The sequence below is a fragment of the Xenopus laevis genome, chromosome 2S, assembly GCF_017654675.1.
Source record: "Xenopus laevis strain J_2021 chromosome 2S, Xenopus_laevis_v10.1, whole genome shotgun sequence".
Taxonomy (NCBI): domain Eukaryota; kingdom Metazoa; phylum Chordata; class Amphibia; order Anura; family Pipidae; genus Xenopus; species Xenopus laevis.
The window spans coordinates 46,094,163-46,111,394 of record NC_054374.1 but is presented as its reverse complement, the minus strand read 5'-3'; the positions used below and the strand labels follow the sequence as shown (position 1 = coordinate 46,111,394).

The 17,232-nt window shown below is 37.1% G+C and overlaps 1 protein-coding gene across 1 annotated transcript in view; it reads right to left on the bottom strand.

The window, feature by feature from the left end:
- Positions 1-377: 377 nt before the first annotated feature.
- The window catches only part of LOC108709402 (synaptotagmin-6), a 70,093-nt gene continuing 53,238 nt past the window's right edge, over positions 378-17,232 (bottom strand). Inside the window, exons 3-6 of the mRNA XM_018249190.2 lie at positions 11,178-11,298; positions 6,889-7,060; positions 5,709-5,859; positions 378-2,616 (exon numbers count right to left, since the gene is read on the bottom strand). Of these exons, the coding sequence (XP_018104679.1) occupies positions 2,545-2,616; positions 5,709-5,859; positions 6,889-7,060; positions 11,178-11,298 (516 nt within the window). The 3' untranslated portion in view covers positions 378-2,544. The remainder of the gene's footprint in view (positions 2,617-5,708; positions 5,860-6,888; positions 7,061-11,177; positions 11,299-17,232) is intronic.

Genomic DNA, 17,232 nt, shown 5'->3' with positions numbered 1-17,232 from the left:
CCTATGGAAACAATCTTTACTCCCCCCCAGAAGTATAGAAATGACATAATTTGTGTAGAAAGTGGCTAAGTAGAAACAATCTAAAGTTTAAAACACTGGGTTTTAAACACTGGGTTGGCTCACTAAGGAGTCCCGCAACAAAGAATGGGGGCCCACGTAGTGTTACAATGGTTATTTTCTGTCTTGAATTCTAATTGAAGTCCAGGTCAATTAGGGACCGATATCTGGCAATCATTTTTTGTCAACTTGGAACTATAGCAATACATTTTTACGTATCCAGAAAACCCCCAGGTCACCCGGGCATACTGATTTTAAAAAACTCGAATCTCAGGAAGGCTGCAAACAACTCCAACTTGATCCCTGGACGTCTCCCATTGACTTAAACAGCAATTTGGCATGTTTTGGGTGGCGAATTGTCAAATTTGAGTTCTTAAAGAGCCAGAGTATGATATATCTTGAAAATCGTATTAGGGGTTCTGCTAATGGCAAAAAGTCATCATAATAGCGTAACAAATACATGTCTCCTGTACACATTTTTAGAGATGGGAATAGTAAATATGATGCTAATTAGCAACATAAATTATTGTTACTATGCAATATTTGTATTTGAAAGCTGATGTCACTGTATTAATACAAACAAAGTTATCCCTTAAAAGACATGTAAATCCTACATTTTCCTACCATGTATATAATTTGGGCACATCTCCCCCACCCAAATGGCATTATTTATAGTGCATACATCCCCTCTGTTTGCCAGTGTCATTACATTTCCCTAAAACAAATAGCAGCTTTCACCTGGGAGCCATTTTTCCTCTGACACATCATCATCAGTGCATTTATATCTGCAAACAGCATGTATGAGATGTAAAGTTTATGCAACTGAAGAATGCAGGCTAACACAGGCAGAATTTACTATGAAGACGAGTCCTGCTTGGATTGAGCACTGTAATGGTTACTCTGAGCTCAGGAGAGGGGGTTAGGATTTAAAAATAGGTGCAGACAGCTAGAGTAGAGTTTTTATGGGAACCAGCAATGCCATCTCTTTATTGGCTCCTATACTGGATGGTGTGTTTAGTAATCTGATTTGAGAAGAACTGAGCATGCTCAGTAGCCAAAAACCAGAAGGAAATTCCCGAGGGAGGGGGCTGACTCGGTTAAAGGAGCAGAAGAAATTCTAATTGATTAAGGGGATGCTGCAGCCTTACTATTTACCTTTGAACAGCCAGAGTGGCAGGTATTTAGAGACTTCAGTGATTACATTTTTGTGTGAGGGGTTTACATGTCCTTTGAATAAAACAAATTATGTCCAACTCACCTAGTCCTAAACGTATTAATATATACCACGCTTCTGCCTTTTATTATGACTTTTTAGTTATTATTTTTTACCTTAATTTTTTTTAGCACACACAGGTTTTGCAGAATTTATAGAGATTGCACCACCTTTGCAGTTCCTGCCCCACTGTAGTTTATAAGCTAAGGTAACAGATACTACAGTTTTACTAGAAATCAATTGTTTTTTGTGTGTGATGGTAAAACAAGAGTACCCAGAGGAAGCCAGCACAAGCAGGGAAGCATGGGTAGAACAAACTCCTTGCAGATAATATACTGCTTGATTAATGGGCAGTGATATGCTTTCATATAAAATAATGGCTATTATTTAGATTTTTTGTATTACTCCTATATCATATATAACTATGAATGGATCTGTGCTATTTTTTGAATGGGTAATTCTTAGAAGACTGAAGGGCCAGTTCACACATTTTTGCAAGCATAGTAGTAGTCCTGACACTAGAACATCACATCTTTTTTCACTGTGTCTGTTTAACTTCCTGAGTACTGTTTAGGGATCCGCAAAGTGTAGCAGATCGGCCTCATATAGATCATAATGAAAATATTGCATTTCCATGCACCAAATCTCTGTATGGAAACCCCACACAGTAATATAAAAGTCATACAAGTACATATAAGTATGTCAGAGCAAAACAGCTCTCAACGCCAATCAATGGCAATAAACAATGCCAATAATGTAAAAGCATGTGAGCCATTTTTGAGGTTTTACACAACATAATATCAAAGACAACACAAAATGATAGTAGTCTTATAGCACATATAAATTACATACAAGGAGTCCAAAAATTTAGTACAGCATAGAAATTCATACAGGGTCTCAGTGAGTCTTTTTGAGCACTGACCTTTAGAAAACCCATAATAGTGGTGCCAACAATTACCAGTTGGTGCACTTGTTCTCTAGGTGAAAACACTTTGTACATTCATTGTCCACAAAACAGCTTTTTTTTTTTTTACATAATTTTTTTTCTCCAGTTTTTAGGTCTCAACCAGGGAAACACCACCAAATTACAATATGATATCTCAGGAGACAATAGACGAAGACACAAACCACCAAACCACTGATAAATTTTCTATTTCTGTCTTCGTTTATGTAAAATTTTATGTGATTTCTTCCTTTTTATGATTTGCTTTTCTGAAAACCACTTCTGCAGTTGTCCTTAACAGATCACTTTGTAAGGAAAGCTTGGGTGAAGTTCAAGGAGTTGGTGGTGGCTTCGGTGAAGGGCAGGATCCCTGGCTGTCAAAACTTGCTGCATGAGCTTGCCACTAGAAAAAAAGTTGAACAGGGTTACAAATAATATTCAAGAATGCTAACTAATAGAAAATACAGTAATTGATTATTAAGAGACATGCATTTCCATGCAATCCTATATTTGTAATTTATAAAAAGGTTTTAAACATATTACAAAAATGCATTGTTTTCAAATATCATAAGGTTAAGAAGAAAGCAAAAATAAAATATATTTTATAGGCATACACAAACTAAAGTATAGGATTCATTATCCAGAAACTTTGAATTATGGGATGGTCTTCTCCATTAAACAAATAATTCTCCTTTTTTAAAAATGGGTTACTTTTTCTCTATAATCATATTAGCACATTGTACTCGATCCTTACTAAAAATGAATTCTTATTGGAGGCAAAACAATCCTATTGGATTTATGTGGAGGCTTATTTATTAAAGGTTGGATTTTAGTGGTTTTAGAGGTCTTTTGAACCACAACTAAATTCACTAATGCAAAAACTATAAAACCACGATTGTCATTGAATTTATTTAAAGAGCTAAAAAATTCAGAATACTTTGAAAACCTCTAAATAATTTCTAAAAGAGTTTTTTGGACAATTCCTAGGAGAAAATTTTTTTTTGAAAACCTGTAAAAGTCCCAATGGATTAAAAGTGGTCCAATAAGATCAGTGCAGTGTACTGGATGCTGCTTCAAATACAGAACTAACTCCAAGGTCCCAGTCTTGGCTAACTCTTCTGCATATAGCAGCTGCCTTTGGCTTCGGAAGGAGCCCTCCGATTCTCAGATGCTGGCAGGAGTTAATGTGAGAGAACCAGGGAGAGAGTTCTGGGTGGGCAAGGGAACCGGACGTATAAGGAAGAGACGGGAAGCAGACAACGTAGACATGGAACAACCAACAGACAATACGGTACCAAATCAGGGAGCAGAAGAGTAGTCGAGGTCACAGGCCAGGGTCAAAACCAATAGACGATGTACAGTACTGAATCGTGATCCAAGAGAATAGTCTGTAAACAGGCAATGGTCAGGACAGCAGCAAACTTGGAATGGTCAGGGACAGACAAGGTCAATAACAGACTAGGATAGCACCCAGGAACTATGAAAAATAGACCTTTATGTGAATTAAAGGAAGAAAAAGGAAGACACGCCTTTAAATATTTGAATTTCACGCCAAGTGCAACACAGGGGAGCAGAGGTAGGCTTCCCCACTGGGAGCATGAAGGTGTTCCCGCCGGCACCCTAGACCACCAGGTATTCTCATATGCAGCTTCCCATGACCTCAACAACTTTTACTTAGGGAACTTTGGCATTAAAGGTTTTCTGGTTTTTACAATTAATACTTGAATTTTTAGAGCTTTTAAGAAATACAGGGAAACACATTTTTTGAGATTTTAGAAAAAAAATTGCAATTCGATTTTTAGTAAATAGGCACCTTTTTTAGTACAAAAAATATGGAGATATAAATTACAGAAAAACACCGTATATAGAAAACTCTAGGTTCTGGGCATTCTAGAAAATGAGTCCCATACCTGTATAATCATAAATAATTAAATAATGATTTTATATATATATATATATATATATATATATATATATATATATAATTATTTTACATAAATCAGTTCAATCTAAATGAAAGTAATGCTTATTTAACCAAAATGAACAATACTAAAAAATAAAATAAAAGCAATCAGCAGGAAATATTTAAGACCACGAAGAAGTGTATTTATCCATGCCCTTTTTTTAAATATTATTATTTAGTGGCCTTGTGTTTTTAGCTGAAATCTGGGTTAAAGGAGATTTTTTTAGGTCAACTGAGCCAGAATAAAATATAATTTTTCAACATGAAATATTTTATATGCTGAGCTTATGCACAGAATTGCCAAAAGGCCTCATGTTCAGCCAAGTCACTTGGTGAGACTGTTATTTTTTGAACACCCTTATGAGTAAAACCCCTCTATAGCTGCCTCTCTTTGATTCTGTTTGATGCACAGGGCCAGGGCCGGTCCCATCAAATGTGATGCCCAATTGGGACCTTTTTGGCAGGGCCCCCAGACAAAGTGTTGCTGACTACTGACACACCGCGTATATAAGAAAATGGGGCATACAGGACCAGATAGAAAGGATATAGGGGCACACAAGGGAAGAGAGAGAGGGAGGAACAGGGGCACATTGTGCATGAAAGATTGAGAGCAAATGGGGCCCAAAGGCACAGGAAAGAAGGAGCTAATAGGGCCACACAGGGACAGGAGAGAGAAGGAGAAAATAGGGGCACACGGGGTAAGAGAGAGAAAAGGAAAGAAATAAGGTCACATGGGGTAAGAGAGAGAGAGAGAAAAAGCAAGAAATAGGGGCACACGGGGTTAGAGAGAGAGAAAAAGGAAGAAATAGGGGCACACAGGGCAAGAGTGAGAGAGAGAGAAGGAAAATAAGGGCACAAGAGAGAGGTAGAGGGAGGAAATACGGGCATGAGAGAGGAAGGAAAGAGGAATTCTTGTCCCTGCTCCCCCCTAGTGCAGGCCCCCAGAGGAGTGGGGCCCAATTGGTACAATAGGTCTAACGTCGGCCCTGCACAGGGCCACCAGGTCCTTTAAAGCCTGAAGTAAACCCATCCATAATATGCTTTAAAAGATCCTGCCAGAAGGCGATGAACAACCCAGTTGATCTTTGTTGCCAAGGTGGACATGAAGGCAGTGGAAATACCCACAAGGGGATACTCTTTCTGCCAGAGGGCAGCAATTCAGACCAGAGCTTCATCTGTGAGAAGAATGATAAAATAGGCAACTGAGAACTATGGTGGTTGAAGTTGAAACTGGATTCATCATTGAATTACAAGGCCAAAAGATGCTTACATAACTTGGATGATTAAAAAGGAACAGACACACACAGAGGCCTGGTGGCAATCTCTCAAGTTGGTGGTGCATACATAGAGGTGCCAGACAGCTAGCAAATGAGCAATCCTGAAATGTGTTTTCCCTTTCTCCTAAAATATTTATTCATCACTTATCATAATGCATATGCATAGATGTTGAAATATCCCATTTGTTTGCACTGAATCAAATATGTAAGCCAGAACTTTACTGTACAAATCATTAAAAAAATAAAGAAACAAACCTCTTTGAAAGACTTTTTCATTTCCACTAATGAATGCCAGTGTGTTATAGGTTTTCGTGGATATGCCAACATTTCATTCCAGTGGTCTCTTCCAAGTCCTTCTGTGCTATTACCCACTCGGCACACACCAATTATCTCATTGTGTCCGACGCTAAGCGAAAGTTGAAAAAAATAGTTTAACTTTATACAGTATGTTTTTTTTTGTTCTCATGTTGTTGATGTACAAAGTGATAACATTCATCTAACCTTTTGTGGAAAAAGGGTGGCCCCAGTTCAATAACCCATAGCAATAAATTGGCAGTGAGCTTTTCCTGACCTAGTACAGTCACACTATCTCCCTGCCGATCTCCCAGTCAGGTTGCCGAGGACCCAGAAGAAGGATGCTTGGAACTCCGCTGGCAGAATCTGCGCCGAGGGGTAAGTATAAAGTATGGGGCATTTCCCCGGGGGGGGGCAGTTAGCCATGGTGGAGGAGGGAGGTGGGTTTACCTGGGGTGGGGGGGTACGAGTTTTTTTTATACAGGGTTGAATTCTCCTTTAAGGGCAATGACACATGGGGATCTGTTGCTTCTGGTAAAAATGTGCTACCATGGGAGACATCTTCCAAAGATTAAAATCAATCAGAAAGGGGGTGGGATTTGAAGTGGATCAGGTTGGAAAGGGGACCTGGTCTTATGAAATTTAACTCAGATAGTGCTCCCTAGCTACAAATATGAAATATTAAGACGTTTGATCAATGCACATACTCTGGTCCCCTGTTTTACTAGTAATTTAGTATATCTATGCAAGTGTGTATACTTGCAGAAATAGAAGTTTTTAATTGCCTCACAATGAAACTTCATAAAATGAAGTGCTGCATATGTTTTTTTTTTATGCATCACTTAATTTTATGTAGTTGTCTGAAGTTTCCTCATGAGGCAACTAAAAACCTCTATTTCTGCCAGTATACCCACTTGCAGAGATATACTAAATTACTAGTGAAACTGGAGACCGGGGTATGTGCATTTATCAAACACCTGTATTTTTATACTTTTAGCTAGGGGGCATTATCCAAGTTATATTTCATAAGACCAAGTCCCCGTTGTAGCCTGATTCACTTCAAATCTCACCCCCTTTCTGATAATTAGCACTCCCTTTTGAGCCGACAATTTACAGCTGTTTTGTTGTAAACATTACATACCGATCATAATCCATTACAGAAATAAGTAGGCTAACTTGGTCCATGTTTTCAGGAGGGATATCAAAAATAATAGCCTCATTGTAAGTAGGATTCAGAGTGTTCTTCTTAATGGTGGTTTTCTTCTTTTTCAGCCTCCTTCCATCACATAAAAGAGACACTTTGACATATGGATCTGGAAAGAGCAAAGCAAATGGTCTTGGAAATCAGTTTAGCTGTCAGTAGATAATTATGAATTCTATACTTCCAAGTGCCTTGGGTAACATGAGTTGTAATAGAAGGTCTCTTTCTAAAGAGTATAGTCGCCACAAACCCACAGTAATTGTTTTGTCTAATTATTAACATTTAAAAATACATTAACTGGAATAACCCATTTGCCGAAACCAGTACTTGTTACATATCAATATATTACATATGATTATATGATATGTTATATCAGTAATAGATCTAGCACATCATTCAGGCCCAGGTCTATTTAGGTTCAGGCAGCAGCTCATATTATTCAGGGGCTTATCATAACCATTTGTAACTGGCTGAGCCATAATGTGAGCCCTTCCCCAGCTTCTTGATAGGTAAATGTAGAAATGGGGAAAAGAATGTGGTTTTTATTGGCACACTTTTGAGTAAAGAGTGTACTTTATAAACCTTGGCCAACTATGCCAGGGGTTGTTGGGTTGAGAGAAAATGTAAATGTCAGTTTTCTGGGGGTGAATATTTTGGGATGAACACTAAACCCGATCCATTATCCCGTTTCTTTATAAACAAGGACAGGGTAGGTGAACCATGCAGTATACAGTATGTATAGTGCTCTAGGTTTTATCCTTCAGTTTACATAGCCAAATACTATATACATTTAAAAGCATAATTGTATTCTGATTGAAAAGCTGTCTTTCCCTTCATTTAAAGGGCAATCATCAATTAAACCAAAAAAAGTTATAAGATTGCTTTAGGGTCAGTCCACACGAGCAGATTCGGGGAGATTTAGTCGCCAGACGACTAATCGCCTCTTCATCTTGGCGACAATCTCCCCGAACTGCCTTCAAGTGTAACATGCACTGTTACTGACAACCATAAGCTCAGGTGTGAAACAATATATATTATTTTGTATTTACCAGCACATTTATAGCCATGTTATGTTTTTTGTAGACTTACCCATGGCCTTATTATTGCTGGCTTTAAACAAATCCATGCAAGTGTACTGGCTGTACTAACAAGAACTACCTTAATTTCATACTTCTCTGAAATCTCTCTATTTTACAGAATAGAAATACTAAGCTGGGAAGGCAGGGTTATTTATTTAATTGGCAAAAAGAGAACAACATGTCAGTTCCTCTACATATAATAACTTCTAATGCATGGCGATTGTTATGTATAATTAATAGTTGCAGTTTGTTAGGAGGTGCACTGCATTTATCATGCACTTTGTGACCAATTATAGTTCATTATCCTATTAGCAATACCTTTTTGGCAGCAGCCTAACTCATTTCTTAAAAAAATCTTTTTAACCTTCAATGTTTATTGCAAATGGGTGATATTAAGGCATTATCAAGATATATGATTAAAGATAGAACCATTTATAAGGAAAAACAGATAACAGAATACAAGGGCTAATTATTATTTCGCTGTAAATTAGGAGTTTCATAACTGTAAAAAAGGATACAGCACAAATGGACTGGTTAAAAACAAACTACATATACTGAGTGTATATTTTTCATCAAATTCTTTTGTAAAGATATAGATTATGTGCTATACATTGGGGGGGGGGATGGGAAGTTCAAAAACGGCATCAATGGTTTACTCTTTGGTGAATTTATGAGATTTCATACCCACGACTTTTCCTGCAGTTTTGCACTGATTTTTTCATTTTTACTTTTTTTAGGATTTTTGAAAATAAATCATGTAAATTTGTGGTCTCATTTTTTTGCTTAATAAAATTTAGTATCCAAATGCTCTAGCTTTGCTGGATTTGTTTGCATGTCTGCTCTGATTTAGGTGAGACTTACAGTGCAATGTTAACACTCTTTTTTCCCATAGGATGAATAAAGCAAGTGTATTTCCAGCAAGGGGTGAGGTTTGCAGAAATGGAATTTTATGACTGTGGATTCCTTTTGGGGATGAGGCATTGGCTTGCACTTGTCAAGATGACTGTACTACAACTCAGCTGATGTAAATTCCACTGGCTAGGTTGCTTTTTTTCCCAGTAGATCATGGTCTAAGTAGCAGATTTTGTTTGTTATTTTGTGTTATTTCTCTATAGTCAGCAGAGCGACACAGTGCTAGAGGGATAGTATGATTGTAGATCTTTGATATATATCAAAGTAATTCAAGCCATAGCCCATGATTAAAAATCTTAAAGGGAACCTGCAGTTAAACTTCTACATGAATTTATTATATTTTCATTATTGCTCTTGTTAATTTTTTAATGTTCTCTTATAGTTTGCTTTAAACCCTATATTTCTTATTTAAGTACCGGGCCCTTAGTTTAATTCACCCTATTATAATCCATTCATGTGACAGAGTTTAATAAAGAGCTCCATAAAAAAATGCTTACTATTTCAGAAGTCAAGATTTGCACTTCATGGGCAACTAAAGCATTTCATGAGTATCCTTCCTTGTAATAACATATAGAAGACTGGAATAACACTAACAAGTTATTTTTTTTCCTATATAAGTTGCCTGCATTTTCCTCCATTCAATATTTGTGCACCCATTATTAGAGTTAATTATTCTACCTGTATATACAGCGTGTGTGTATATATATGTGTATTTTATTTACATGTGTTTGTAAATATTACAAAACACTCCATCATGTAAGAGAAATGTTTATAAAGCATTACATCGCCTTTAAAAAATATGACTTTGTCTGTGTTGCCTATGTGATAGATATTTTTAACTGAAAAGAAAGTGTGCCTGGAGTCTTGAAAGTCAGGATAGATTTATAGTCAGAATTAGGACTGACTTATTTTCCCCCAGACAACTCAACTTTTATCAGGAGAATGAGTTATTAGTCCATCCATCACATACTGTGTGTTTGCTGTTTTTATGAATATATTTTGTGTCATGAAATAGCTTTCAGAAAGATACTTTATAACAATATATTGCAGCCCTCTTGTCTCCATACAACTCCAGGAACACTTCCCTTTGCAGTAATCCTTATATATAATCTCTCTTCGGAGTTATTTCTCAGGCCCTGTGCACAAGACGCTGAAGTGGCGTGTTATCAGAACTGCCTTTTAATTTTATTGTGAATATTTATATGCAAATAATTTTTCTGCAAAAAGCTTAAATACATTTAAAAACATAATTATATTTTGTTATAGTATGTTGAGTAGATAAAAAAAACATTCGTTTCTCCAAAATTCACTTTTTAGGCTTTAGTTTTCCTTTTAAGGTGTCAGTTATATATAGTGCTTAGCAACGTCTAGGGGCACATTTACTTAGGGTCGAATATCGAGGGTTAATTAACACTCTATATTCAACCGTCGAAGTTAAATCCTTCGACTTCGAATATCGAAGGATTTAGTGATATTCGTTCGATCGAACGATCGAAGGAATAATCGTTCGATCAAAGGAATAATCGTTCGATTCGAAGGATTTTAATCCATCGATCAAATGATTTTCCTTCTATCAGAAATTGGCTAGAAAGCCTATGGGGACCTTCCCCATAGGCTAACATTGATGTTCGGTAGGTTTTAGGTGGCAAAGTAGGTGGTCAAAGTTTTTTTAAAGAGACAGTACTTCAACTATCGAATGGTCGAATAGTCGAACTATTTTTAGTTAGAATCGTTCGATTCTAAGTCGAATTAGCCAATTCGATGGTCGAAGTAGCCAATAAAAACGTTTGAAATTCGAAGTATTTTTTATTCTATTCCTTCACTCGAGCTAAGTAAATGTGCCCCCTAGTAACTGTGTGACATGACTCAAAGGAACTTCTGTATTCAAAGAAATCGTGTATTTAATTTAATTTAATATATTCGGATATTAAAAGTAATCCCAGAGTTCCATGACCTATATAACAGCCTGTGGTCATGTGCATCCATTCAGTCATAGATCTTTTTGGTGACTTTTAATACACTTCTTTTTTTTACAATAAAAAGTACATTATTTCCCATATACTAAATTTGTTAAATATAGAAATGTTGACTATAAATTCTTATTATGAGTAGGATGTATAAAAATATCAAAAATCGAATATATTTACTGTTGTTTGTGCATTTGATTTTATGCAAAAGTGAGATTATTGCCTGCCTAAATATCAATTTAAAACCCTTTATGTTATATTTTATACATACCCGAGTAACCAGTGATGTCCATTGCTTTGAGATTCCTACATTTAATTACGGTTAAGGTCAGTCGTCCAGCAGTAGGCAGGTAACAGAGAGAGAACATGATTTCTCCAAGGTCGACACTCTCCTTAAAATTTAAAAAGAAATCTTATTAATACTAAGCTCAAGGTTACAAATGCATTTATGTATAGGATTAAAACCTGGGGTAAATGATAATCGATAACTAGGGGCAAGAGAGATATGTATGATGGAACATATTGAAATTTGTAATGATAGTGCCAGCTGCTGGTCAGTTGGTAGGGATGAGTGAATTTGCCTGATACAAATTCACAGGAAATTTTTGTTAATCTGTGCTACAATTTCGACAGGTGTTTAGTTTCACCATGTAAAATGACAAAATTATCATTCACTTATGATATTGCGCATAAGAAGTAATAGGCTTGATTTAGTTCAGAACAATTTTAGTTGCAATGAATGTAAAGTGGGATCCTTAAGGATTCTCTACTGCTTCACTAGCTAGAGCAAATCTGGTTAACAGATATTGGGGTGACAGTACTTCTTCTTAGCAGGACTGGATTTACAATGGCTCCATGCCCCTTTAGTCCTTTTTTAAAACCTCACACCACCTCCCACAATTTTTTCATAAATAATGAATAAGCCAACCCAACTTTATTGGGTATTGATTCTCCCTGGTTCTTTGGAACAAGAAATAGTCAACTTTACTTTACCATATCTTACCAACTTCACATGTACAGTATAGTCATCTAATATACCATATGTATTGTAGTAATCCCTACCTACTTGCCTAGTAGATGCTACCAGTGATGCTCAGTAAAGTAAGCTACAGTAAAATGTGTTTTTTTGAAAGCAACTTGCAAGCAATAGTTTTATAGAGCGTAAACCATAATGTCCATGGCCCAATCACATTAATCACATTCAATTGCCTTAAACATGATTAATGTTTTTCCTAATACATTTTTATCAGAACAGTTTTTGAACATTATTTTAGAATATAGAGCATTAAATTAGCTTGGAGAGATGTTGCATTGCCAACCTCTGGAGGGGATCCATTAGAGAATGAAGTGTCTAAGTGAGTGCTTTTGGCTACTTAGACTCTGAAGGCAGAACACAGATGTCCAAAGTGCACACAGCCTGCAGTGAGCTTAAGAGCCCATTTTCTTGTCTCATCTGGTAAAATATAAGCATTTTCATGAAAAGTAAAAGTCTGGAGTATTAATTAGATATTTCTGAACAGGCTAAATGAAGTCTAATCCTCAATTCTCCTTAATTTGCATCTAACCAATTAGTGAAAAAAGCTGCAGTCCTCTGTGTTTTTAATTTGTATTCACTTTGTCTTCCATAAGTTGTATTATGTTATAAGTGCACACACACATTCACATGTATCTAATATTACTAGAAGAACAAGGTATAATACAGCGCCAGAAAAAGGCAAAAACAACGTAGAAGCCCCATACAAGACTTTTTTTCTTCCAAAAACCAATAATAACCCTTCCCCAAACTTTCAGAGAACTTCACTGCCTAATGCTTATAGGCCTTATTGCCACGGCTCTGGCTGCGTTGCGGATCGGATGCAATGCAATTTATAATATTTTAATTTGTACTATACTAGCACATGACAAGTGCAGTGTTGAGGTTTTCCATGCCTCCCCTCACTTACACTCACTTGAAATGACAGAGGGTTTGGAAAGAAAAGGCTGCATTTTGTAAGGAGGTAAACTATATTTTATTACAAATGTAAATAGTTGGCCAATATTCATTTCCAACCCCTAAAGTTAGCCTGTAGGTTGGAGATAGGCCTCTGAAGGGGAGTATCTAGAGAAGTGCAGGAACTTGAGACTTCCTTTTTGGACTGCATGACAGGGCAAGAGACCAGAGAGCCAGTCAAAGTGGGAGGATATATCCTGTTAGGGTCAGAAGGTGTCTTTGTCGATTAATATCAGCTCACTCTAGGAGTGAGAGATAGCTAAGTTATCCAGAAAGGATAGTCTGTTGTCCCGATGAGAAGTCAGTGTTGTGGTAGAGCCTCAGGCAGTTGTGCACCAGTTAGGAATTGGAGCACTCAGGAGTAGGTTAGTGAGATCCTTCAGAAGCTGTAGTAAGACAGCTCAGGAGAAGCTTGTGTAATGTATGTTGGATATGACAAGAGAAGTAGAAGGAAAGCTTTATTGGGAGTGGAGGCCCCACGGTAGCTAATGGCACTCTTTTAGTGCACATCCACATGACAGTGACAATGGAGGCTGAAGAGGGAATGCTTTGTGAAAGAGGATGTGTAAGGATCCTCTGGAGAGGTGTTTATTAATGTACTGATATACTCTGAGTCCAGCTTCCAGTGCTCAGGTCTGCAAATCTGTCATTCCTGTTAAATAAAGTCTGCCTTGGTTCATCGCACCACAAAGTGAAATGTCTGCTTCTTGCAGCTATAACCTATCTTTTCCCTTTCATATGATGGAAGCCTACCAGCCACGGGTAACCCTGTTACAAGTTTATTAACAAATTGCTTTAAAGTACAACCATCCAAAAATTACTGTGAATTAACCTTAGCATCAACATATCCTCCCAGAGGACTGACTCTGACCCAGAGCCCAAACCATGATTATTGCCTTCTTTCTCAAGTTGCCATTGCGTTTTTTATTTTTGATAGCAATGATGCCAGGGTTCACAGCGAAAAAGTCACCCATAGACTCCTATGGGTGAAAAAAATGAATTTAAAATAAATCTCAATAAACAATTTCCTTGATCTTCTTGTATGGACAATAGAGATATCACATCACCAAATTGATCCCTGGACCTCTCCCGTTGACTTTTACAGTAATTCGGCAGATTTTAGTTGGAAAATAGTTGATTTTGAGTTCTTAAAATGCCAGAGTATGATAAATCTCGAAATTCAAATTAAAACTCTAATAGACTTAATTGACAATTCGAATTTGAGAGTTTTGACCAAAAAAAAATGTTAACTTTTAAAATTTTCTTTTCGACCCTTAATAAATCTGCCCCTGACTGTTGAGTTGGCGCAACCTCATGTATCCAACCTAAGGACATATACAGTCGTGTGAAAAAGTTTGGGAACCCCCTCTCAGCCTACATAATCATTTACTCCACTTTCAACAAAAAAGATAACAGTGGTATGTCTTTCATATTCCAGGTATTTCGATTGGAGTAGACCCTCGCACACCCGTTATGCAGCTGTATAGATTAGCTCGGTGCTCGATGGATGGAGGATACGGTAACCTCCCAGTAACTGGAACAAAAAAACACACCAGCACACGAGACTTGTATCTGCAGGGCAAGCCCTTGCAAAAGTTTTTACTGCGGTGGTGCAACGTTTCGGGGCTCCGCCCCTTTGTCAAGCTTGACAAAGGGGCGGAGCCCCGAAACGTTGCACCACCGCAGTAAAAACTTTTGCAAGGGCTTGCCCTGCAGATACAAGTCTCGTGTGCTGGTGTGTTTTTTTGTTTCATATCCCAGGAGTACTGGGGTGTTTTCCGAACAAAGATTTTTTGTGAAGCAGTATCCAATTGTAGGAAATTAAATCAAATGTGAAAAACTGGCTGTAAAAAACTTGTAATTTAGCTAATTTGAATGCATGTAACTGCTCAATGCTGATTACTGGCAACACCAAATTGGTTGGATTAGCTCGTTAAGCCTTGAACTTCATAGGCAGGTATGTCCAATCATGAGAAAAGGTATTTAAAAGTATTTAAGGTGGCCAATTGCAAGTTGTGCTTCTGTTTGACTTTCCTCTGAAGAGTGACAGCATGGGATCCACAAAGCAACTCTCAAAAGATCTAAAAACAAAGATTGTTCAGTATCATGGTTTAGGGGAAGGCTACAAAAAGCTATCTCAGAGGTTTAAACTGTCAGTTTCAACAGTAAGGCCACAGGCACAGTTGCTGTAAAACCCAGGTCTGGCAGGCCAAGAAAAATACAGAAGCGGCATATGCGGAGGATTGTGAGAATGGTTACAAAGAACCCAAAGATCACCTCCAAAGACCTGCAAGAACATCTTGCTGCAGATCGTGTATCTGTACATCGTTCTACAATTCAGCGCAATTTGCACAAAGAACATCTGTATGGCATGGTGATGAGAAAGAAGCTCTTTCTGCACTCCCACCACAAACAGAGCCGCTTGTTCTATGTAAAAGCTCATTTAGACAAGTCACAGTCATTTTGGAACAAAGTGCTTTGGACTGATGAGACAAAAATTTAGTTATTTGGTCATAACAAAAAGTGCTTTGCATGGTGGAAGAAGAACACTGCATCCAAGAAAAACACCTGCTACCTACTGTCCAATTTGGTGGAGGTTCCATGATGCTGTGGGGCTGTGTGGCTAGTTCAGGGACTGGGGCCCTTGTTAAAGTCGAGGGTCGGATTAATTCAACCCAATATCAACAAATATCTTCAGAATAATGTTCAAGCATCAGTCACAAAGTTGAAGATATGCAGGGGTTGAAAGCTCAGCCAAAGATAAACACAAACTCCAAAGAATTAAGAGGGGTTTCCAAACTTTTTTATATGACTGTATCTATATCTAGTAATTAATGCACCCCCTATTGTAAAATATAAGGATATTATAAGTCACATGACTTATAACAACACCAGATCATAAAACAACACCAGATCAAAGGCCCGGTGCTTTAATACAGGTTGCGGAACTACAGATCTTGGAACATTTATAACAACATCTAAATAATTGTTTTTTTAAATAATTACCACATGTTGATAAATTTAACAGTTAGATGATACCCTTTTTAGACCAAATTAAAAAAACACACACATTTTAGGATTACCAGGGCAGCAAAGGTGAAATAAATGGCTCTAAATTCAGAGTTCGGGAAAATAAAAAAGTAACTGCTGAAATAAAATTGTCAGTAAATATAAATAGTTTTGCTTTGTAAGAAAAATAAAACCTCTTTTATACCATTTCACTTTTATGAAGTATGCCCTGGGCATATTGTGGGCAGATGTGCTCTGTAGATTAAACTGGTGGAAAAGTGGAAGCCCATTGGTTGACTATAAAACTGGCCAAACAATTTAAGAGAGACACAATGTTGGCAATTTTGCCCCATGGAGCATGAACTATTATCTTACATACACTTGCATAGCAGTACTGTTAGTCACTGTATTTTCTCTGACATTAGAAGCCCTTGCCATAAGGGTTATAGCACATAGAGTGTGTTGTTTGCCAATGTATTCAGGCTGAAAAACACGAGCAGTCACCTCTTCCCAGAGTAGTCTATGCTATACCCACTGCTTAAGGCACAGATAGACAGTGACAGTAACTTAGGTGCCTAGATCATCAGACCTAGTACCAAAAAGAACAATTAAAGTGACATCTCCTTCGCTTTTTCTTTCCCAATAGATACAACGAGGGAACAAAAGCAGCAGCCAGGCATTTATAACATAATATACTGCCACATGAAATATTGATATTTATTTATAAATTAATACCTTGAATGGATTTGTATTTTTTACCTTACCCAATTTGTGCAGCAGCCTTCCAATTCTTATTAATACTTTTCTGTTACCACCAGGCATGACTTCCCCAATAAGTTGAATGCATAAAGCATTTGAAAAGTTATATACAGGCCATAAATGTTAATAACAAGGTGAATAACAATAAAAGGCAATAAAAAAGATCTCTGCACCAAACAAATGGAAAGAGAAGGAACCAACTGAAAAGGATCAGACCATGAGGATTGAATTGGAGCATTATTATAGCCTCTTAGGATATGTGTATAAGTCAATGCCACAATGAAAGTGTCAGACCAAGCTATTTACTCTAGTATATATGTCTTATTTATTGAACAGTGCAATTACTTATAAGGAATCACAAACATTAATCCGTAAAGGAAATTGTTTCTCTAAAAACTCTAAAGGAACATATAACTGTACGGTTTCTCAGTTGCACATATGACTTTTAAATGCCCCTTTCATTTTTTTCAGGTTCATTCATTTGAAATGTCTGTTTATCAGCTGGAAATGCCTATAATTCTCGATAGACGCGAAAAAAAACCAACACAAGGCAGTTCTTCTATACCAG